Source organism: Brachycentrus maculatus, unplaced genomic scaffold (assembly GCF_059751285.1).
Source record: "Brachycentrus maculatus isolate JH-2025_06_01 unplaced genomic scaffold, ASM5975128v1 h1tg000116l, whole genome shotgun sequence".
NCBI classification, from domain to species: domain Eukaryota; kingdom Metazoa; phylum Arthropoda; class Insecta; order Trichoptera; family Brachycentridae; genus Brachycentrus; species Brachycentrus maculatus.
This window is the reverse complement of record NW_028280869.1, coordinates 935,593-961,656: the sequence shown is the minus strand read 5'-3', so window position 1 is coordinate 961,656 and position 26,064 is coordinate 935,593. Positions and strand designations below refer to the sequence as shown.

General features: G+C 34.0%; 2 protein-coding genes across 2 annotated transcripts; one reads left to right on the top strand and one right to left on the bottom strand.

Annotated features, from left to right (window-relative positions):
- Positions 1–5,446: 5,446 nt before the first annotated feature.
- Positions 5,447–25,161, bottom strand: LOC148309893 (uncharacterized). Its single transcript, XM_088259371.1, has 11 exons — positions 24,682–25,161; positions 23,412–24,303; positions 21,651–21,833; positions 21,384–21,537; positions 20,815–20,961; positions 20,269–20,690; positions 11,666–11,744; positions 11,012–11,585; positions 10,208–10,703; positions 8,237–9,060; positions 5,447–7,139 (listed from the first exon to the last, which is right to left on the bottom strand). Exons 1-11 carry the CDS (start codon positions 24,856–24,858, stop codon positions 6,453–6,455), a joined length of 4,635 nt encoding a protein of 1,544 aa, XP_088115497.1. The 5' UTR covers positions 24,859–25,161; the 3' UTR covers positions 5,447–6,452.
- IKKbeta (inhibitor of nuclear factor kappa B kinase subunit beta) lies at positions 14,659–19,526 on the top strand. Its single transcript, XM_088259315.1, has one exon. The coding sequence runs from the start codon at positions 14,779–14,781 to the stop codon at positions 17,116–17,118; it is 2,340 nt and encodes a 779-aa protein (XP_088115441.1). The 5' UTR covers positions 14,659–14,778; the 3' UTR covers positions 17,119–19,526.
- Positions 25,162–26,064: the final 903 nt, after the last annotated feature.

Genomic DNA, 26,064 nt, shown 5'->3' with positions numbered 1-26,064 from the left:
TAGCATTGCCACTAGCGATGGGATGAACCGAATGAAAATAATCTTAAGAAGATTAATTCTTTCATTCAAATAATATTCGATTTTTTTTTTCAAATTGCGGATAAACTTAAGTTTTTTTTCCCTTTTTCGATTCCAGACATAAATTCAATAAATAAAACAACTCCTTCAATACATTGAACATTGACACCCTTCAGGCGAGAATGAAAATTACACAAAATACAGACTATATTATAACCGGAGGAGGTTGGGTTTAAAATAATTTCGTTTTGTTAAAAACTGATCATTGAACGTTATTTTAGAATACACTTATCAATGTACACAAACTAATAAAGGTACATATTATGTTACTTAATAAGAGTTCATGATAGCTAAATTTCCTGACTTCCTTTTTTTGCAGACGATGAAATTCGGCTTAAAAAATATTTTTTTAAATTATCATATATTGGCTCGAATATTAACTGTATAATATTCGAATATTAATCTTGAAAATCATTCGATTAATCACATCATTAAACGCCACCGATATAAAATATAGCGACTGCATTGCCCAATGAAGGACGCGATTACCTACATCTAACACCTTCTATAGTCAACATTATAGTAGATTCTAGATAAATATTTGTATTAGACCGATTATTTTTGCTACGTAGGCGGAAGGACACAACATTTTACTGCCTTATTTGGTCATTTTATTCCTAGAATAATAACCTCTTCGCGTCATAATACGAATTCCAACAAGTCGAGAATGAGTGGTAATAGTTTTTTTTTTAAATTGAGATTGCCTATTACTCATCAAAGAAGTTTTAGTAAAAAGTAGAATAAAAAACAGCATTTGTTTAAATAAATGAAAAACCCTGAGTAAATAATAATTCATCTTCTCAGCACAAGTTTTGCATAGGGCACCGCATTGGATCGTCTGGGCAGATTACTTGAAGGCAGATCTGAAAGAGGAGTGAAATGCATATTTTGAATGAATACAGGTGACGTACATAAGGGAACTCAGTGTAAAGGAAATTACTGTTATGTGGAAAAGAGAACAGGAAAGGAATAGTAGGTAGGAGAAGAAGAATAGCAGTTATTATGTATATATATATATATATATATATATATATATATATATATATATATATATATATATATATATATATATATATATATATATATATATATATATATATATATATATATATATATATATATATATATATATATATATATATATGAATATATAATATATATATATATATATATATATATATATATATATGAATATATATATATATATATATATATATATATATATATATATATATATATATATATATATATGAATATATAAATATATATATATATATATATATATATATATATATATATATACACGTGTCTGTGCAAGTCATTATATGGACACGTTATTATCAGCAATTTCTACGAAAAATAGTGTCTCATCTCGCAAAACGTACGCATCTCCTAAACCTAGGATATTCTACCTTCCCGTATAGACAAATTTGAGCGGTTGAGTCACCTGAAAGATAGTAGGAATTTTTATGATAAATTTCATGAGTGGCCTAGGTTTTAAATTATTCTTCTTCTTCCTTCTTATAAATCCACGGATCTGTCTGTTCCCTTATCCGTCTCTTGTGACGTGGACTGTCGTCACGCCATCTCTTTTGAGGTCTTCCAGGTGGTCTTCTCCCGTCTGGGTTCTCTTGAAGAGCAATTCGGGCCAGTCTATTTTCTTGCATTCTATTATCCATAAATCTGGAGTGCGGGATCAATCACTCTGCCTTCGTATAATCACGATCCCCATTAAGGACCAGGGGAAAAATCTGCACACTACGAATTTATTTGCAATTACCTTATTTCAATTCCCTTTTTCCTCTTTCAATATTTCCCATCTTGCGCTGGAATGAGTCGGGTAGGTCGGTACCGGGTATTTACGGTACAAGGTAGGTAGGGATTAAGAATGAATAATGAAGTACCTGTCATTAGGTCGTATGATTGTCGAGAGCACTACGAGAGCGTGTTGGCAACCTTCGGCAGCGCAGCTTTCTTGGAAGTAGTGTACTATAGTGGCGTGACGTCACCCGCCCACCGCCCACGCGTCGCGGCGCCGACACAAATTCATCAATGGACAAACTTATCAATGAAAGTGAAAAGTTGCAAGTGGAAGCGAGCGGAAACCGAAACAATATTATTTTCAATACATAATTAATCTAACTAATATTTATACTGTTTATCCACAGGGGTAGGGAGAAAAGATATAAACCAACACACTCACACACAAAACACTGTGGCAATACTATGAAGTGCTCTATTTACATTTGAGTACGGATAACGGTTAGAAGAAGACAAATATATAATTTAAAGTTGAATATAAAAACACATAGTAAATTCAGGATAAATTCATATACACAAAATAATTTGAATCGAGTATGTATAAGTCGATTTTTAAAATTAGTAATCTAAAAATACTATGTTTTGATATATCGTAGTCTTACAGGAGAAAGTGACCAACTACCAAAACGTAAAATGTTCAGGATTTATGTGATGCTATTTAAGTCACTTTTGTTTGGCAAGAAAATAAATATCAATTCAGTTAGTAATTTTTACCAAGTCAATATATTATACTTCCAAGTTTGAAATCCTTTGGTATTTTTTCAGGGCAATATTAACCCAGTAAGATATCAAATAGTCAATGATCACGTACACTTGGTCACTTTCTCCTGTATGACTACGATATTATCATTTTGAAATATTCCGTATTTTCATGGATAAGTCTCTTTGTAAGAGATTTTCATAGGGTGGATATATTTTGACAGTAAAATGATAATTTTAATTTGATCGGTTACAGCCATGTTTCTCTTGTGCGAGAACCTTCTCGTTCGGACGTGGGTTGACATCGCATTACAATAAATAAACGTTGTGACTCGCACTGAGCGGGTAGGCAGTAGGTAGGTACCTACTGGGTATCGGTACTGGGTTACCCAACCTTGCCGTCTCTCGGCGATTAATGTCCCTGCACTAATCCACACAACTGGCGATTGTAGGTGGATAACTTGCAATCTACATTTAAAAAAGTATCATTTTACTCAGATATACAAAGAGGAATTCCTCATAGAGAGAAGTTTGATTATTTATTTTTTTATATTAAGTATTTTTCTCAATTCCTGTATGTTAAATGTTGTTTTCTTTTTCTTCGATGGAACGCGCCATCAGAACTTCGACAAACCTTATGTACTAACCAAATTAAAACTATTATAAATAATAGAGTAAATTATCATCGCTTTGTACCCAAATTCAAAATCAATGTCAACACAGCCTGGTATTATTACTCTCAACGAAATTTAAAATAACTCTATATTTCTTGCACTTTATGCTTTTGCTCGTAACATGTTCCCTGCGTATAAAATAATGTTATACAAATAAACTTAAATTTGCGAATTTTTGAAAATAACTTTGTTTAAAATTAAATTATATGTATTTTCTATTTAAACATCATAAGTGTATTTCTTCGTGTTTTCAAAATACATAAAACAGGCTACGAATCCTTATATGTATTCAACACGACTCCCGTGTTCAACGCATGGCTGCAATTCGAATATGGATACGGGAGCCGTGTTCGACGCACAGCACGTGTTAAGAAACGTCAGTTTGACAGTTTTTGCTAAAGAGCAAATATATTTGTATTTCTGATCGTAGATTAGATGAAAATAAATCGTTTGTTTACTGTTTGAAAATGTCAAACACACATAATAAAAGAGAATTCTTCTAACCCTTATCCGCATCCAATGGTGCATACGACACTGCATCGTATAGAAGCAGTGTTATCTTGATCGTTAAATACACGAAGGAAAGGTGATCAGCCTTCCGTTTCAGGTACCAGTCCAGGGTCATATTAAATAAATATAAGACTGAAAAATCCCATATTTATTTTGATACTCTTGGGAATCGAACCCGGGACCTCCAGCATGGTAGCCTAGCATGCTGACCATTACACTAAGGAGGCGGAATAGAGAATTAGTAGACCATATAAGTATGTACATACATATATGGCCCCCATCAAATTTGTCCTAGAATTGATGGAGAAGTCACTTTATTTAACTCAAAATAATTTTATGTCATGCCATTATATTGGATAAAATATTATTTACAATCTGTGAACAGGTAAGATTCTTAGCGGAATCCATTTTTTTTTTAATTACATTCTAAGTTAACATATTTTTGACCTAAAACACCTATGATCCAGTTTGTGATTTAAAAATTGACCCAAACCCAAAGTACAAATTACCTCTGCCTATCGTCGGAACGCATAGGCGACCAATAAATACGTAACTAGGTCGTCACCTCCCAAAAAATGTTTGAATAAGGTAAATAAAAGATTTTTAAAATTGTGTATGTAGAAATTTCTTAACAAAGAAAGTAACATACATAAATAATGTAGGTATACAATATATATTACTTATAAATATATAAAACATTTTTTTCAATGTTAAATAAAAATCTCTTGAAAACAAAAATGAGGATATTTTTACCCAATCACTAAAAAGTATTTAATCTCACTAGGAAAATAAAATCTTACAAAATGAACCACACCTATTCATTTATAACACAATATGACAGGCTGAAAACTATAGGAGTTCTAGTGAAATTTTAGTTTTTGAGAAAAAATATTATGTTCTTGATACATACGAAACTACTTCAAACTTGTAACGATAGGCGACTCTACTTTTACGATAATATTATACCAAATATAATTGCTTACTTCAATGTTTTTATTATTATTTGTAATTTGAACCCTTATAAATTTTATCCTTAACTATTTAACAATGATTCTGGAAGATTTAATATCAGTTATCAGCTTCTCTTTATAAAATTAGTTATGACTTTTTTAACGTAGATAATTTTTATTGGTAGCATAATCTTTCATTTACACAAATGCAATAAAAAAGTTAAATATTCCAAATTCATATTTTCATAATAAAGAATTTCAGTCATACCAACATTTTGAATAAAAATCATTTTAGAAATGTACCTATAATATTTTTATAAAAAAGAAACTATTTGAAGTACAGAAGAGGATGTATTAATTATTATAAAATATTTAAAAATAATATTAAAATTGAAGGATTACTGAAATTCCTTAATATTGATTTAAGGTAGAAAAGACTTTTTATATTATACAAAAAGAAAAACATAATGATATTATCAGCCATTAGAAATACTTGCATATTACTTTAAATAACATGGGTATATTTTGGTTGATTAAATTGGAACGGGAACATTATGAATTACATAATATTTCTTCCGAGTCTGTTACAATTACAGCAAAAACTAAAAGAAATAAAAACTAATATGAAATCATATGAATAAATGTAATTCATTTCTATCATTTTTTTTACATCTCAACAAAGATGAAGAAGAATAATATGTAAATACCCAGACTTTCATATTCTTCAAAACTATGTTGAGAATTCAAGAAAATAATATGAAAAATAACTTCTATAATTGGAGATAATCCAGATTTGTGAACGAGTATTTGGACACACTCAAAATGTTGTTAGGAATTCATTAAGTTTATTTAGTCTTAAGCTTGAAATATTCTTTCAACGGGTACCAAAATATCCCAAATGCTGGAATCTCTTACAGAAAAAAGTTATTTAAAATAGAAATGTACTTGAATCAAATGACAAACTTAAATTACAAAGAGAACTAAAATCCGGTAAGGTTACATTAAGTAATTTAAGGTTTAGTTTTGGTTAGGTACGCACTCTACCAATAAGAGGCAGTAAAATCCTGTTTAGTATTAATAGATATATTTTTTTTTAAATGAACGTAATTTCAAACTAAAAATAATTCTAATAATTTTCTACTGCTTATGGTATTTCTGCATATAAAATTGTAATTCTAAGGGCGTTTGTCCACTACACGGAATTTTGCCGTCTGGCACTTCAGTTGGCGTGATAAAACGATAATTGGCTTGTGCTTTTGTCCAACTTTCTTCGGATCGGTGCGTGAACACGTTGCGCGTAAATTTGATCACGTTAAACTGTCGTAGTCGCTTTTATTTTTCAAAACCGGACAACCGGATGGTAAAATTCCGGGTAGTGCACAAGCCCCCTAACCCTTCTACAATCAATTAATATGAAATATAATTGTGCTAACTGTGATCCTTACCATCTATAATAAAAAAGAACTTCTTCAAAAAGTATTGTATATCTTTCAGGTTGCAAAACTTATTTCCTTTCCTTCTCGCAAGTTTGATCAAAATAAGATGCTATTATTCAACATTTGATGCCAGTAAAGAATTAAAAATTAAAGAACTATGGTACAAAATTTCTCTTTTTTCATAAGGAAGGCAGTTCAACAGTGGCATAACTATGAAAAAATTACAATAAACTATTTGTATCAAAATGAAATTATTTTGATCCATAGAGAGATGGATTAACTTGTTATAAGCACATAAGTAGACGGGATGAAGTGGTTGGAGTGGGCGGGGGAGGGGGAGGGGGGTGTTCGCGCAGGGCATGCGCTCGCAAGAGGGACAACTTGCGGAAGCGCGCACCGCACAGCGGGCAATCCGCGCGCACCTTGCGCACACCGTGCTGCTCCCACTGGTGCTCCCACTTCCTTTTGACAGACTGGAACCGCCCCCCGCACATCTCACACTTGTACGTCACGTTAGCCTTTCCCTGGTGGGAGATTTTCACGTGCTTGCGGAAACTAGACGGGAAGTAAAACTCTTTATCGCAATGACCACAACGCGTTGGAGGATGACCGCGATGGTACTCCATATGGGAAATCAACATACGCTTGGTGTTAAACTTTCGGCGGCACAAATCGCACTGAAGGAACTTATTCCCGTGCACTTTCTTGTGCTTGGAATAGTTGCTGGAATCCCCGAACGCCCGGTGGCAGAACTTGCACTTGTACAGTGTGAGTTTGGCGTGCTCCCGCAGATGCGCTTTGAACTTGTCCACTTGGTTGAAGCCCGAAAGCCCGCAGATGCTGCACTCGAAGTGTGGCGTCGCGTGGTTCTCCTCCTTGGCTTTGGCCGTTATCTCCTGGACTATGTGCGATATGATGTGCCGTTTTAGATCACCCATTCTTTCAAACTCTTTCTTGCATTTATGGCACTTCTGAAATGTTAAATAAAGTTTTCTTCAGATCCAGTGCCATTTTGTTAGTATTTGAGCATGTGTAAATGTTGGTTGTAAATGTAAATATGTGTTGGTTTGTATTTGTATTATCTGGTTCTACATTCTGCAATGAATTTATTGATAATCTGTTTTTTGTTATGATTTACGAGAATTTTTCAATTCCCACTTTGAGGTCAGAATAAAAGTTGTTTTCAATAAGCGGGGTTCGTGTGTAGAAGAATAAATCTGATGTCTGAAAGAAGAAAAGTAACCAAGTGTAAGACTAAAGCCTAACCTAATGTACATTTCGTGTATAATGTAAAATTATCATCTAAAATAATATTGTCATCACCACTATCACTTTATAACGATGTGTGTTCTCATAAAGGTTTGTCAACTGTGCAATTTTCCTTGTATAACATTTTATAATACTAGCATTCTAAGTGGTTCCTTCATCCAAATCAAGTATTGTAAAATATTGATGTAAAAATTCTCATACCATATAAATACTAATTTTATGTAAACCTACATCACGAAATTGGTTTTTCTCTTTTTGTCTTTAGCTTTAAGAACTAGATAATTTTGGTAAATTTTATCAGAGGTATTAAAAATGGAAAAATGGGGAATAATGGGGAGTAAAATATTTCAACATGCATATTTAAAAAAAATTACACTTAACAAAAGCTTCTGTTATTGAAAAATAATTGCACATTGCAACATTTTGAATGTGTCCAAAAACTTGTTCACAAACCTGGATTACAAGTACTTGGACACACTGAAAATGTTAATTTATAAGCCACATAAAAAATTGAAACTCATGTTTCAGACGGATCTTGATCCAAGACTCGAACCTTGCATACAAATAAAAAGAGTCTTTGCTTAATAAAAGCTTTCCCTATTCTAACATACATAGTTGGCTGTTGTGAACTCACGTGTACTGGGTCACGAGTTTGATCGATATATCTAGGAGTTCCAAAAATTAAGAAGTGTGGTTGTCGAAATAAGGGACTTTATACATTTCATTATATTAATGTTTCAGCTCCACTGTTATAACTACTTCGATATGAATTAAAATCGGTTTGAATAAAATTAATCACCTTTTCCTTCTTTTCCTGATCAACAAGCGAAGAGAAGTACTTGTCGGGTTCAGTTTTGATGGCTGTTACATCGATTGTTTCTTCCATAATTTCTCTATCCACTTCCATACCAATGTCATTCCTGTTTCCCGTGGTACTAGGCTCCGCCACCCCTTCTCCCTCGGGCGTTATACCAATCAGCTGACCAAACAGAGCGTAATCAGGATTCTCCGCTGAAATATTGTACTTCAACATATTTCTTTGTAAAAGTTTCTTCATCTCAACATTGCCACATCTTTTGGTATGTTTTTGAGAATTATAATGTCGTTTTCCCTTCCTTATATTGATCATGTGGCATCCGGCGTGGCTGGAGAGATCGGCTTTCTTAATGAAAGCGAGAGAACAAATGTTGCATTTGTATTTGTTGACTCGGTGATGGATCCGAGCTTGGTGCGATTTTAAGACATGTTTGAACGCAAATTTAGAATCGCACATGTTGCAAGCGAACGGTTTCTCTCCCGTGTGTATCCTCTGGTGTATCTTCAAGTGAGAGCGGCCGGCATACACCTTCCCGCAGACAGCGCACTCGTAGTTAGGGTTGCCGTGCATGCGGCAGTGCATGGTGTACTTGGTGAGGGACTTGAAGACCTTGGAGCAGCGCGGGCAGGCGTGCTGCGTGCGCGAGGCGGCCGCGCGCGCTCCGGGCCGGAAGTCGGCGTGTATGGTGCTCATGTGGCGGCGCAGAGAGCTCTTCTCCACAAAGTACTTCTTGCAGATATCACACTGGTGCTGCTTGGCCATGTGTGTCCACATATGACGGCGTAGTGTCGGCTGCTCTTTGAAGGCTTTAACAAAACAAACATTTAACACTTTTCTTATAAGGATATATTTCTTGTACATAGTAAATTAATATTTCAGTTTAGAGTAAAATCTATTTTAAATGATGACTTATTTTCCAAACTTTATTAATGACAATGCTGGGAGTCAAACCAGGACCTTATTCTAACCCTTAGAAGCTATGAAATGTATCCAATTTTATATACATATAATAGTGCAGATATAACTAAAATCATTACTTAATATCCAATTTATATCAATATTTAAAAAAAAAATAGTAATAATTTTTTTGCTTGATAGATACCCTTTTTATTACAAAATCTTTTGTGTTATGTGTTTTGATGCGTTTAACATTATTATCAAACACCGTACGTGATGCTTAGCCTAAATTTAAGAGTTGTGCCCTTGGAACGTTGAAGGATGAGGAGGTAGGAGCTATTTCTTATTTTTTATCAGTGGGATATAATAACAATAATGGGGGAGGCTTTAATCATTGTCATATTGTTAATTATATATTTATGATGATTTACATTTTTATTGATTTCTGACTGACGTTTTAAAATGTTTATCGTAATTGATGTTCCCTCATTCTCGTTTACAGTTTTTGGAAAATCTTTTACTTTTTTTGGAAATTTATTTGTAAATACAATATCACTAATATATTTTTACTATTATTTTGTATTTTAAGAGTTTGATTTTAATTTTTTTAGTGGAAAATCCTGATTTCATTATTAAGGCTATTACCAATTCTAGCAGATAATTTGATCTCTGACTACACAAAGGCGAGATTTTATTACGTCTCCTATCTGCACCCTAGAGATGTGTAGGGCGATGTACATTGACAAGTGTTAACTCAACTGTGATTACGTTGAAGTGGGCTAATCGGTATATGGGCTAATCGGCAGATGACATAAGAATGATGACACAAAGAAGTTCAGGGTGAAGAACATTATTGATTTATGGTAAAGCAAAAGGAGAAAAAGTAAGTAGAAAAAGGAGAATAATAGTAATGGCTAGGGACCTCGGAGTTGCGTACCCGTACTTGTACAAGCTTGTGTAACTTGGACACTCTCAATTTTTACAAGTCTCTCGAGGAATAATGATAATAATTATCAATTAGATGACAAGCGCTACAACATAATAAGACTAATTTACCCTTCTGGCAAATCTGGCAGACATAAGGTCGCTCCTCACTGTGCACGAGCATGTGGTGGTTGAGAGCGTTGAGTGAGCGGCAGCGCCGAGCGCAGAGCTGGCAGCGCGCCTCGGAGCGCCGCGCCTCCCGGCGGTCCGCGCGCACCCCGTCCAGGTCGAGGATGGAGTACTCCTCACCGGTCAGATCAATTTCCTTCCCCTCGTAAATGTAATCCAACGATTTACCTCGACTGCGGTACAACTCCCCGTTTATAACAGAATGGATTATAACGTCGTTTTTATCCGTGTCTCCGTTGCTATCATCTTCCCCGAAGTCGTGCTCTGTCGAGTTGAAGACGTCCTGATCGAAATCAGTCTGAAGATTGGAAAAGGAACCGTTTTCCGGGATTTGAGAGAGCATGGCCACATAATCGAGCTCTCTGCAGATATTGTTGATGTCTTCATTATTCCGCAAGTCTGTGCAAATATCTGCATTCTCATTATATAAACTTTTCACCTGGAAAAAACAAATAAAAACCCCATCTATTTTTAGTACGAAAGTTTTACCTCTAGATAAAGTAGTGGGTAGATAAAATTAATTATAAATAAAAAGATCACCCGTGTAAACCATGAAATATTTTAAAAAAATCAGAATATTAAGATAAACATGCAATTCGATAAGTAATTAGAAAAGATGAATAATCTTATAAATTGGTATAGACTTCATCCACAAATAGCAGATGGCACAAGAAGGATAAGACTTTTTCTGCTATTTTATGGATGAATTTCCATATTTGATTTTGTTTAACTAATTTGATAGATTACCGATTCCAGGACGGTATCATTCTCCGCTTGACATTCGGAATAATAACTCAAGATGTTAGAATTATTCTTCAAATGAAAAGGTTTATCATTTCGGGTCTGGTAAATATTTGGATCCTGAAAACTTCTCCCAGATATATTTTCAGAAATAATATTCTGGTTGTTCATTGAAATTTGAGATTCAGACACTTTTTCTTCGTACGAATATTTAGTTCGAAGAGACTTAGATTGAGTTTTGATGTAGTCGACAAATTCCAGAGAGTTCTTGATGCCTTTTGATGATAAACTGTTTCCTTTTTTAATTGTTTTGACCACTCCATTATTAGGTTCCCTTTCATCCCGAGGTTCAGAATCTTGGCTCGGTGGTTTGTCTTTATTATTTCTGTCAGCATTTCTATCTATCACAACCTTGATTAACCCGTTGAGCAGGGTGTGTTGCCTTTGAAAGCTATCGTGTATAAAAATTTGTGCGGGAATTAAAAATATGCCTTCATCTTCCTCAAAATGTAAAGTGTTAGGCTTAAATGGAAGCTTCAATAAAGGAAGCTCTTCTGAAATCATTTCCATTATTAAGGATCTGTAATTAACAATTTAATCAACTTAGAATATTGGAAGCAAATAAATGGTACAAAGGGCGCAGATGCAGTGTTCACTTGCCTGTCAATTAGTAAAGCAATTACAAAGGCAAGGTGATCAGTCCTGCGCTCAAAACTCTTCAATTTAGGAGTGGATATACCTGATGAAATACAGATGATGTAAGTGAAGTCCAGGGTGAAGAATGGTAAGTAGGGGAAAAATAATAACAGTAATAGCTAGAGCATGCAACCTGTACTCGTACAAGTGCATGTAACTTGTACACTACTAATTTATAAAAGTCCCTTGAGAATTTTTTAACAACATAATAAATATAAAAATATTACAAGACTAAGAGTTTTCAATAAATAAAATATGGATTCAAAAGAAAACTTCAAACTGTTTTTGTGGGATCCTCTCCCCTTTAAGAATGATTACTTAATATTATCTAGTTTTAATATTTTGTATTAAAAAACTACATTTCCAAATTAAATTAAATTAAATTCATATTATTTATTAAAAAATTGCCCTGATCGTGTCCTATATCTAAATACATTTGATTAATAAATTAAAGGATAAAACTTTTATATTTTTAGTGAGATTATTTATCAAAGGTCTATCTATAGAATAATACAGTGCAGTCTGAAATTTACAAATGCATGTCACAGAAGATGTTTTCTGTAACTAAATATTTATACAAATGTTCTTTTTGTTTTATGATCAGAATTACAAAATACAAACTTTCTTACTAATAAGTTAGATTTATTTTATATGAGAACTTAAGTCAAACTTGCTTTTTACAGTGAGTAGGTATTTATCAAAATAACCCTCATTTTGACACTTGGATTATTGTCCACCTTGATGAATTTTAAAATAAACCAAAAAATATATAAAACTTACAATATAAACAGTTTTCGTATTGTCACAAAATATCGGCCAGACTAACTAATTTGTATAATACCGGCAAAACGAATAGCAGAGATTTTATAGTATCAATCATAGACTTTCTAATGACAATCTAGACTACAAAATAAATTTTGGTGAGTAGGTACCGACCAATATATAGCAATAATAATAAATAACAATAATAAATAAAAATATATACACGCATATATATAAATATATATATTTATATATATATATATATATATATATATATATATATATATATATATATATATATATATATATATATATATATATATATATATATATATATATATATATATATATATATATATATATATATATATATATATATATATATATATATATGAGACTCCGGTGACTCCGGTCAGTCAACATCTTAATATTTTATAATATGGGAAATTAGTACCATAAATATATATATTTATATATATATATATATATATATATATATATATATATATATATATATATATATATATATATGAGACTCCGGTGACTCCGGTCAGTCAACATCTTAATATTTTATAATATGGGAAATTAGTACCATCCTGGATAAAATGTTGAATGACATCCATTCCTCCGTTCATCCAGATATACACAATTCATCATGTCAGAAATATGTCCTCTCATGTATGTATTTATGATACGCGTCGATAATTGAGGTCTTGGTGATGGTTTCCTCTTTCCCATGACGTCTTTTTGTAATTGTAGAATTTTCTGCTTTACTATAAATCGTGACGTTAGATCCGACGGATCCGGCATTTCTCGCTACAATACCTATAGCCGATATATCGGATTTTGGTAGCCAAAGGGATATAATCTTTGGAACGTACAATGTACTTTGTACCAATAACGTAGGAATAAACCATAGATACTCAACTGACATTTTGCATAGATGTGATAAATATTTTTTGACAGTTAAATTTCCTTCGACAAAGTTTTCGAGATAATATTTACATCAGGGGGGGTCGACTCGTAAACGTCAGATTGTTCAAAAAACGACCAGAAAATGACGAGACACACTAATCACTAACAAAAACACCAAAAACGGGAATGAAAAATACGAGATACCAACAAGTTGTTTAAATATTTCAAATAAATATAGACAGACTATGGTTATAGACAATTATCGATAGAAAAATAGAAATCCGTCTATGAAGAACTTCATAATATTGAGTATTATGCCAAAGTTAAAGTTAAATTTTGCCAATGAAAGTGTAGTTTTTCTTACTTAACACAACGCTCTCTTGAACTTCTGCAGCACCCCCCAAATGCAAAAAATTTAAAAACGCCTAGCCAGACTTCCAAAACGCCCACAAAAGGGCGCTGGCACCCCCGTTAAGAAACATAACTTCAGAAAGTGATGGGCACTCCTTCCGCCCTTTTAAATATTGTAATTTATTATTAGATTAAAACCAATATTTTTAGCTTTTCCACTTTTTTATTTGACCAGCGACCGGGTTCCGTCGTTACCGACATCATCAGACTGGTGATGTCGGTAACGACGGAACCCGGTCGCTGGTCAAATAAAAAAGTGGAAAAGCTAAAAATATTGGTTTTAATCTAATAATAAATTAAAAATGCAATTCCATCACGAAGTGTCAGTGGATAATATAAATCTATTAAAATATTGTATTTTCTAGAATTTTAAATATAATATAGTAATTTGAAAATTCTAACGTTTTTGTTTTTGTTGAAAAGCCTTATATTTATACATAGTTTGAGATAATAATTTCAAAAAAGTTACCATTACCATTTACCATTGTAAGGCTGAGTTGAGTAACCATTATTAATCGCCTGAACTCTTTTTATAAATGTCGCGTTTTAGCCGTGACCTTTCTATTTTTGTTTACACTGAAATAAATAAATTTAAATAGTGAAATATCTTCTTTATAATATTAATATTTTAATTTTGAAAATATGTTATACAACAAATTTCAATATAAATACCATTTAACCTGAAAAATGAATGATAAATATTTCGGCGGGTGGATTTGACATTCAGCCGCGGCGAAGTCACGCCCAGCCGGGAGCTTAGTACTTCTAGCCGTTTACGTCACTTCCGGCCGCTGGCGAATATCACTTCCAGCCATAAAAAATCGAGGTAGTTGGCGGTCTTTATATAAAATAGTTAGTCTGTGATTTACATTTCGTGCTGCTCGGATATATTTCTAGCAATCTATAAATAGTCTTCGGCTGTTCATTTCTGTTTCAATTTTAGAAATGACTTTAGAAGTTATCCGGCAGATTAACCTAATTTTGTAATCATGGAGGACGATTCAGTTATTGGCGATTGGATTAAACAAAAAGTTTTAGGAAGTGGAAGTTTCGGAACGGTCAGTTTGTGGCGAAATCTGAAAACGGACGAGCACTTGGCTATTAAAGTATGCAAGTGGGGTAACGACGCCTTACTCACCGCCAAACACAAGGAAAGATGGACCAAGGAGGTAGAGATGATGAAGTTGATCGAGAATGACAATATCGTCGGTACCAAAACTCTCCCGGAAGATTTAGCTAAAGGTCTCATTCCGAGTAATATTTCGAAGCTCCCTATATTATGTATGGAATTCTGTAGTAAAGGAGACTTGAGGCAATTGTTAAATCAACTTGAAAATGGAAATGGACTACCTGAAATTGAAGTGCGCGGTATCTTAAGTGATATGAAGAACGCAGTAAGCTATCTGCACAATTTAAAAATAACTCACCGCGATCTTAAGCCTGAAAACATAGTTCTACAAGTTAATAACAGAAAGGACGGCATATATGAGCATCGTACTATTATATATAAACTCGTGGACCTCGGATATGCGAAAGAAATAGATTCTCAGTCTGTTTGCGCGAGTTTTGTGGGGACTCTGCAATATCTGGCCCCGGAACTACTCTACAGTAAGAGCTACAGCAACACGGTGGACTATTGGTCACTAGGATTAGTAGCCTTCGAAGTGATATGCGGCATCCGCCCATTTCTCCCAAACTTGGCTCCCGTCCAATGGATGAGTCACGTCAAAACCAAATCAACCGAACATATCTGCGTCTTCGAGAACTGCAGCGGAGATATAGAGTTCTCAACGACTCTGCTTGATGAAAATTATATATCCAGTTCCTTCAAACGTCTAATCGAAAAGTGGCTGCGGGTGGCACTGGACTGGGATCCCAAGAGAAGAGGCCGCAGTACGGATGACAGGTGCGTGAAGTTCCATCTTCCGGAAGATGACAAACACGACCCCGTTCCCCCCCTTCCCGCGAGAGACTCACCGCTGGTAATATTTTCTCTGCTCAGGACCATACTGTTGAAAAAAATCCTCATAATTTTTTCAGCGGTAACCTGCGAGTATTTAAGTTACGAAATTGACGATAAAACTTTGTTGACTACGGTCCGAGGCTGGGTAGAGAAAGACATCGCTGTTTCTGCTAATAATATATTATTAATTTCTCCCAGATGCGAGGAAGAAATGGAATTTGCTATCAAGTGTTGGGATACTAGACTCCCTATTATGTTGTACGCGTATCAAAAAGATTGTTTATTTGCCGACGACAAGATTCCCAAACCGAATATTCCTTCCAAATTGCGTTACTGTTTAGCGAACCCTAAGATGAAATACAAGTATAACATATTATCGGAGATATCATCCTGCGGTCTTTATTTTATAAGGAAAGAAAGGCAGCTTTATGAGTCACTAGTAGTGTCGTATCAACTTATTGTGGAATATTTAATTCAACAAATTAAAAAACTACATCTGAATCATGTCGATTCCGATAAATGGATGTGCAGATTAAATGAAAAAACCGAATTACTTAGGTCTATTTTAGAAATGAATAACGATCAAGTTAGTAAACTTGAAGATACGAACCGATTATCAGATTATGTATCAAAATTGAAGCTGTGGTCCGATAAATCTAAAACAATTTTGGATAAAATTAACAAACTGTGCGAAGCTTGGAGCCAACTTTCTACTAGACTGCAATCCGTGACGCGGAGGTGTAAGGAAGTACAACCCCTCGATCTGTCTGCTAAACTCAACACCACCGAGTATGGAGAACTTCAGAATGAAGCGCATAAACAAGTTTTCCAAACCAAAAATATTCCTAAGGAAGATCGTTCTATCCCTAGCTCCTGTATACCGGTTGTTAAAATTATATATAAATGTTTAAAAGCTAGAGACAATTTGTTGAATGGCCAAATTATGCAAAAGATATCGAGACAAATAATAGATATTCATGTGGAGACATCCAAAATGAGTAAACTTATAATAAACGTGGGACAAAATGCCAAGGATTTATCAGCTGACCTCGCTCGCTTGTTTCTGGAAAAAGAACAAATAACCTTTTCTGCGTTGGTTTCTTTCGGCGTTTCCGATAATGATTCGCCACCACATACTATTCCTAGACCAGAAGAGTTACCCCCTCAGTCGGTTGTGAATTTCAAAATTGGCGCTGCTGTAAGCCATCCTCGAGGCAAAACTTCATCCATGAACAATGTAGATGAGCTCCAGTCTTTAATAAAAGATAATATCAGTCTACATGTCAACTCCAAGATTATCCTGCAGAAATCATATGAGAATCATAAGACTATTCTAAACCAAATGGACTTTAGCTTTCTGGAATAACTTAACATTATTCTGGATATCAAAATTCAGCAATTGTGATTTGAATTTTGATTGCCCACCCGGACAAGGTACTTCTGACAATATATATATATATTTTTTTAAATACTTATGTAAATGTTTTTTATGTAACTCGCTTAAATTATTTTAGCTTTAGATTATTCTATTTTCCGATCTCATGGTCTGTTGGAAAAATATTCTTAACACATCAACGCATATAAAATAATGTTGTAAATTTGTGAATTTTTGAAAATCTATAATCTTGTTTAAATCAAATTCTACTTTGTAATTTAAACATCATAAATAATTGTATTCCTTTGTATTTGCAAAACCCATAAAACCGGCTACGAATCCTTATCTTTATTCAACACGACTCCCGGTTTAACGCGTGGCTAAAATATTCATATGGAGCCGTGTTCGGCACTCAGAATGTGTTAAGCAATCAGTATTGTCAAACTAAAGAACTGATTTTTTTTATTTGATAAAATATTCATTCATGTTCAAATGGTGCTTGTAGGATACTTATTGATTTTCAAATATATAATGGCATTACATTATCTATTATACAATATGATAGATCGACTATACAGTCCTTCGGTTTACTTTATATCCTTTATTTTTATTTTCAATCTCTCTGTATACGAAATACCATTTATTTTATATTCAGTATAATTGTATATGTACCATATAACATTAAAATATATTAACACTTCAACCAGCGTATGCCACATTGGCATCCTATTTTAGCTATGCGTTATCAATCGCATACACCACATTAGCGCCCTCGGCTATACGCAACTTTGGTTTAAAAAACACAATTACTGAATGGCAGGATATACTTCTAAATATCAATTAAGGTGAAACATAAAAAATCAATGTTTTTGACAGGTGTCATTCACTTTATGCCAAGTATTTGTTAAATTGCGACTTTATTTTCTCTAAATCCAAGTAACATTTTACGTAAGTCATTTTTTATTAAAAAAATCATTTTCGCAATGAAAAACAAGTTTTTCTCCGAAGTAACATTTTAGGCAAATGATTTTTTTCTTAAATCATCGTTTTTGCATGGAATAAATAAGTTTTTCTTCTAAATAATTCTATGCTTTTGAAAAGAAAAAGGGTTATTAAAAAGTAAGGAATTAAAAAAAAAAAAACAACATATATTCTAAAAAACAAAAAAGTATTCAAAATAAATTCTCTAAAAAAAACAAGCGTAAGGACACGTCAAGCCCTGAGCGCGGCTCTGCGCATTCTGATGTGACCGCTTGAGATCTGGGCCTTAAATCACATACAATACATAAGTATTTCCTCCCATCAAGTAGGGAAAATTCGATGCAATTTTTTTTTGTAAGCAAAGTGCGTATAGCCAAGGACGCCAACATGGTGTATGGAGTTGTTAACGTATGGTTAAAATAGAATGCCAACATGCCGTACCGATTAGACCATTAATTTTGCAAAAAACATGCAGTTTCAGACATATGTTTCTGGCGAAATCGTGCGGTCGGTAGTGTAAATTATTTAGATTTTTCAAACCCTTATCCGCACCCTATGGTGCATAGGGCACTGCATCATATAAACGCAGTGTTATCTTGATCATAAACATATGTAGGAAAGGTGATCAGCCCTCCGCTTAGGTACCAGTCCAGGGTTATATTGAATAAATATTACAGCGAAAAAATCACTAATATTTATTTGACCCCCCCTGGGAATCGAACCCGGGTCCTCCAGTATGGTAGCCGAGCGTGCTGACCATTACACTACGGAGGCGGACAAATTTAGATTTAATACAAAATAACCCTGTATTAAAGTTGTAATTTAAAATGATATTTTTAGTTTATTTTATGAATAAGTGGCATTTACTTCTTTTTTCGTAATAGATGGAGAAAAATAAAAATTTTCTCCATCAATAACAAAAAATGAAAAATTAATATTCCATTTTATTTATACGTATATATTTATAATATTAATATAAATCGCTTTGCATGCCATAGATCTATGGAAAAATATTAAGGTTTTTTTTATTCACAATGTTAAATCCTATATAGCTTTCTCGTATTATAAAAATATAATATTTTTAGTTATACGGGGATGTAATCTGAATTATTTCTGTTTAAAACTGCAATTTTCTATGTTTTTTTTTATGTGAAAATATGTGTAGTGTTATCTGTCATAATTTTATCCCAGTACATTGTTTTTACAAGCTCTTGCTTCCGTGATATCATTTAATAGTTGTTGATTATCATAGTCTAATTTTATGTTTCTGCTTGTTAAGATTCTTTGAATAAAATATTTTTTATGTTATTTTGCTGTAAATTTATTAAAAATGACATTAATAACCCTTTATGCATATATTTATGCACTCTTTTTATATCTATAATTGTGTCCTTCAATCAAAATTCCAGCTGCATTCACAAAAGTCAAAAAAAAATTGTGTTTCTTTGTGCTAGTTAAAAGTTACAGAGAAAAAAATTACAACTTTTATAATGTTATATAATAATGAAAATAGTTTTATAGTCTTCTTGGATGCATTCCCCTACACTTTTCCAAATATCAAGAGCTTTATAATAGCAATTGATGATAAAATCAAAATACTTATATGCCTACGCCTGAATTTTAAAGACATAATTTGTAAAATTAAACCGAATGAAATAATTGTTGGGATATATAAATATCTAAAATTAAACACGGTCATTGGATTGAATTCTACTTTTATTTACATATATATGATATGTGACGCGTTTCGCCTTATTAAGACATTATCAAACACTCGTTGAGTGTTTCATAATGTCTTAATAAGACTAAATGCGTCACATTTCATATATGTAAATAAAAGTAGAATTCATTCCAATACCCGTGTTTATTTTTGGATATATTACCCAAAAATTCAATATGGAGTTATACCAACTATCTGCAGTTTCAATAAATACAAATGAAATAAAACTACATTTCATATAAAACTTATTTATTACTTCATGAAGTCATTTAATGCGATTTAAAATATTATGTTTCAGTTATTATGCATAGTATACAAAAATGTATTCATAAAAATGAACAGTATAATAATAAAATTTGTAAACAAATACTGATAATCGATTCGTAAAAATAGAAAAAAATATTAATGTATGGTTATATTCTAACTAAATATGCACATTTACATAGTTTTGCTAATGGATGCGTTGGGGAATGGAGCCTCAACCGCGTATATCTGGACATCGGGAGAGTGCAAGTCCTCGCTGAGAACTTCTTTTGGTTCGTTCTTAGTTTCTATATTTTGGTAACTGTCTAAGTCGTTGCTGAGCACAATCATCTCCGATGAGACAGTCTTGCCTAAATGCTTGTCGAAGGAAATGAGGGTCTTGGAATCTTCCGATACAGAGGACGCGGCCTTGGGTTGGTCCCCTGACTCCTCGTGCAGGTACCGGCCGGAGTGCTTGTCCAAGGAAATCAGGGGCTTGGAGTCCTCGCTGAGGGCCGGAGAGGACTGTCCTTGGGGCCCGGAGCCATCTTGGTAGTGGAGAGGATAGTGGTTCTTCAGCTCGCTGAGAAGGCGGAAACTTTCTAAGCAGACTGTGCACCTGAAAACAAATATTTTGTAGAATAACTTTCTTGATGTATGGTCAAAAATATCATTTGAAGAGAAATTGATTTGTAGTTTCGAGTGTTTTAAAACCTGAGTATGGAATATGTCAGTAAATTTACTTGTAAATGTTGTCTCCGATATGTGAACGAGTATGTTTGACAAGATCGTTGCTCTGAGTGAAGGCACGCTCGCAGTAGTTGCACTTGTACGGCTTCTCCCCCGTGTGGATGCGGTAATGTCGCTTCAGGTGGTCTTTACAAGAGAATCTGCATGAAGCAAAAAAACAACAAAAAATATTAGCAATTCGGACCAATCAAATGAAAACAATTCAGTAATTTTAGTTATCCATTCAAACGATGAATGGACATTGAATAAACAGAATCATGTCGAAGCATTCATTCTGTGTAAATGGTTTATTGGACTAATGGCTCACCCTGAATCCAAATCGGTGATATTCTACTATTCAATTTAAGACAATTAACTGTTTAGCTACAAGAATTTTATAATTTGATCTATTTATTAAGACATCATTCAAAAACAAAGTGTGACAACCAAAATGCTATTTGTAACAATTGAAAACTAATAACTAAATTCCAGTAGAATACAATCACCGAACAAATCAAAATCGAAAACATGTTTAAGTCTGAAGCCATGCCACTGTTTGACATTACAGAGAATTGGTGATTACCTCATGTTACAGACATCGCACTCGTGAGGCTTCACACCGAGATGGATGAGCTTGTGCTTTTTGAGAGAGTTGGGTTTGGTGAAGGAGTGTCCGCACGTATCGCACACGTACGGGTGCGCTCCCGAGTGGGTCCCCACGTGACACGTCATCTGTCCTGCAAACAAAACATTATATTACGGTCCATTTTTAGTTATTGATATAATAATGAATAAACAGATCCTCGGCTCGGGGGTTGTAATTGTGATGACTGGGAAATATGTAATATACCCTTTGTGGAGAATCTCTTGGGACAGAGATGACAGGAGAAGGGTTTGAGTCCGGTATGTCGCATCATGTGCTGCCGCAGATTGGAGCCATTGTTGAATCCTTTCCCACACTGCGAACACAGGTACGGGGTCTCACCAGTATGGGTTCTCATGTGGTCCTTCAAGTTGCACAGCTGGGAAAAGGCTGCAACATAATAACACTCATAATCAATTGATTGTGATTTAATATAAACTAACTAACTAACCATCACGCCGCTTCTCCGCAGGGGTAGGCAGAGAAAATAAAACGCCACACCACTCTTTCTTTGCAAACATTTTTCGCCTCTTCCACGTTCATGCATCTCCTCATACATACCTGACGATTATTACGACTCCTAACCTGACCACTTTCGAGTATTTGGCATACCTGATCGTGCCATGTTTTTCTCGGTCTTCCTCTGCTGATTGATTGTCTTCCTCTGGTGATTTAATATATTTGATTTTTTTAATGACCAAATTAAGCTCCGAGTAATTTTACGATTAAATTGTAATCAAATACACATTCCTCCTAGCCTCTAAACTATTGTAGGTTCCATGACGAAACTCGGTAGGGTAGAGCAGAGGATAATACCTATACTCCCTCATGTAGACATTGGACTTTCTCCACCATATGAGAGTACTTAAGCTAATGTGGCTCCCGCTCAGGAGATTACTTCGCATCACGGAATTATAGAGTTCCCAGCAATATGGATGGTAAAAAGCCACGCACAAGCGAGACTTTTTATAGGATTGACTTAATTCATCTTCCATTCCAAGAAGACCCGTGTATGTGTGGAATTATATAAAAGATTATATAAAAAACAATGTTTTTTTATAATTATTTTAAATGGAGTGAAATCCAGAACAAGAGAATGCGTATTATTATTTTTTTTTTAATAGTGTCAGCCACATCTTTCTCATTGATATTATGAATATCAAGAGACTGCACCGATCGGTAAACATTGCTTAGCAATATCAAGAAGCTCATTGCTATACACTATTTTAAATGATCTGTAAATGCCTTGGCAGTGTCTGCACCATGTATAATTTTCTTTTTAAAGCATTATAGCAATGTGATTTCATAAAAATAAACTGCCCCCCCTTGAATCATGACCATCTCCACAGCTTTTCAGGGTTTAATAATAATAATAATAATAAATCTTTATTCCAGCTTGACTAAGTGGTGGGTGCAATACTTAGTCAACCATATATGTTTTACATTTTTTTTATGAAATGAAATTAAAATTACAATAATAAACAAATAAAAATAAAAAACACTACATCTCTCCAAAAAAAAATTTTTTTGGAGAGATGTAGTAGATGAAGCTTTATATTTGCAGATTTAACTATTCTCTATTTTGCTGTCACTATTGATTTTTATAGATTCTTGAGAGTTAGATGGAAGAACAAAACCAGATGACATCCTTCAAGATGGACTGACAAAATACAAGAGTTAATGACCTCTACCGCTAAATAAACGCTACCTTCAACTTGTCCCAGAATCATGAGGAATAGAGGCAAATTGTGGACTGGATACTAGAAAAAGTGAAGAGTGAAAGGAAGCAGATTTGAAAACAAATGTTTCAATTATTATTAGTGTTATGTTGTAAGATAAAAAATAAAATATTAGTTAGTATAAATATTAGTTAATATTCGATAAACAATAAAAAATCTCCTGGAGTCCATGACACGCAACACTGAGCGAGACCAGAAAAAAAGAAGAGAAAACAATGACAATTTTTACCTTTGCTGCAGAAAGGGCACACATTGGGCTTAACTCCATTATGCTTATTGATGTGATCTAACAATTGGTCCTGGCGGGAATATCGCTTCTCGCACAAATTACACTTGTGCGGCTTTTCTTCAGAGTGCAATTTCATGTGGCGGTTCAGCGGGTTCTTAGACGAGAACTTCTTGTCGCATATATCGCAGGAAAAGCTAAGCTGCTTCTCCCTCTCTTTGTGAATACGCATGTGGCTGGACAGGGAATGGCGGGACTCGAACACGGCTCCACACTCCTCGCAGTTGAAAGATGACGGCTCCGCATCGAGAGCGGGAGCGGCCGGGGGGAGGTCTAGTCCTGTGGAATGCACGGCCTTGTGGCGCAGCAACAGTCCTTCTCGCTTGAATCTTTGGAAGCACTGCGGGCACTCAAACGGTTTACTCTCCGCGTCATGGATGGCCATGTGTCTGGTCAACCCCGACACCTTGAGGAAGCTTTTCTTGCAAACTTCGCACGTGTGAGCTTCCTTTTTCACTTTGATGTGAACTTTCAGGTGTTTTTCTAATCGGGAAGGCTTGTAAAATTGCTTTTCACAGTGTGGACAATTGTGAGGACCGCTTTTGGTACGAACTTTTTTGACTTTACGCTTCTTTTTTACTTCTGGTGATGGAGAGTAGGATTCGTCAGCGTACTGGTCATCATCATAATTGTCATTTTGTTCTTCTTTAACATCGAACGGTAGATCTATATCGATCTCCTGTTTTATGCTTACTGGTTTTTCAACTACATTCTTGGCCAAGTCGCGTAATATAGAATCGTTCCTCTCAGTCTGTGTGCGGAAGGCGTACGCCGAAGTCAAGCTCTCGATGCACCCTTCGCATAGCTTCTGCGGCAAGCCATCCGACTTTACCACCTGAAATTAGATCATCAGACTTTACAAATATCAGACTTTAAATAAAACGTATTCGTTTCCTTTGGAAACCCTATCTGCACCCACGGATATACATGACATTACTGAAGGACCTCAGGGTTAAGAACTTTACAATTATTTTATTTTTCTATTTTATAATTTCAAAAGAACTATGGATTCTTAAAAGCTAGTCTGATTCTCATATTTGATGTTTGGGGCTTAAACTGATTAATTTGGGAATTACTATGTTTTCTTTTCCAGTACTCTTTCCTTTTTTACTATTTTACTTTTGCAATAAAATATATTGAAACACTTAATTTAAGAAAATATAAAAAAAAAACAAACTGAACAAAAATAATTTGTTTACTCGATAATACTTACTTGGACCGGAGTGCATATCATGAATATATCGGCTAATGTGAGAGTTGTCTTCACTGGTAAGGAATCGTCCATATTATTGAACAGATCAACTAAAACTGGATCCTCTTTCATACAAGATCGACATATTAGATCGATATCGCGGTTGGCATAATTACAATATGAAGTATTTTCATCCATTTTAGAGGGTTGTAAAAGGCTTTACAAATATATTAAGGCACAATTTATGTATAAAAAGCTTATTCGCTAATATTGCTACACGCGAACTTTCATACTTCATATTCAGGTTCCACAAGCTTCTTTACGCTACGAGCAACTCCGAAACAATTTATTAAATATCTTCATTTTTATAACCGGATACTAATTCACATTTATTGCACTGGAAGCAATATTTTATTAATAATAAACACATGAAACAATAAATCAAACAGTACATCAAAAGTAAAATAATATTACCAACGCAAAAATGACGTTTGTAACGCCATTGACTTTGTTTTTGGGGTTGTCATATTAATTGCTATTTTAAAATAGTATCTACGTAAGTAACTAATTTAAACAATCAATCCAATCCCCAACCTATGTATCCACCCAAAGATTATATTTCCACCCTTCTTTCTGAACCTAATACTAGAATTGCGGTCATAATTTGCAATTTGTTAAAGCTGGTAAAATATTTAAGATGTATGAATTACTTATCATGTATACAATAAATTATTTAGGATGTTTTTTTTTACGTATCGTGAGTTTACTGGCAAAAAACGTTAACTCGATGTTATGCAATTTTGACTTAATGATGCATTAATATGCATCACAAACTTTATAATTAAAGTTTTCAATTTTCTATGAACTGGCAAATACACGTAGTAGTTTGAAATGTCATATTTATGTGGTGTTAAAAGTAAATTCAACTTTAAGTTTAATAGCGGGTATTTTATTCAGGCTAAAAGCTTTTAAAAACAGGGATTATTGAAACAGGGATTTTAGAGTTAACGTTTATTGCCAGTATACCCGTGATTTATTCTTAACAAATGTATTTCCTTCTAGCATTTAAATGTACGTGAAAGTGAAAAGTGATAAGTGAAGTATTTAAATTCACGTAGTTTTTTCCCTTTAGATTTCGTGTAGGGTTTTTAACTTGTCATTTTTCCTGCAACAGTGTTTTCTTAGATTTTTCTCAATACAGTGTTCGTTTGTAATTTCAATTTTCTGTGGAGTCGAGAGTTTAAGTGGAGTCGATGCGCATAGCGCTGTTTCTCCTAAACTTAAACTCGTTTCCCATCAGGAACTATCAAATTTAGAATTAAAAAAAAATCGAAACTCTCTTGCCTTTTGCTTTTCTCACTTTTTTCTTCTCCTGCATGACTAATGGTCAATACATATTCTTTA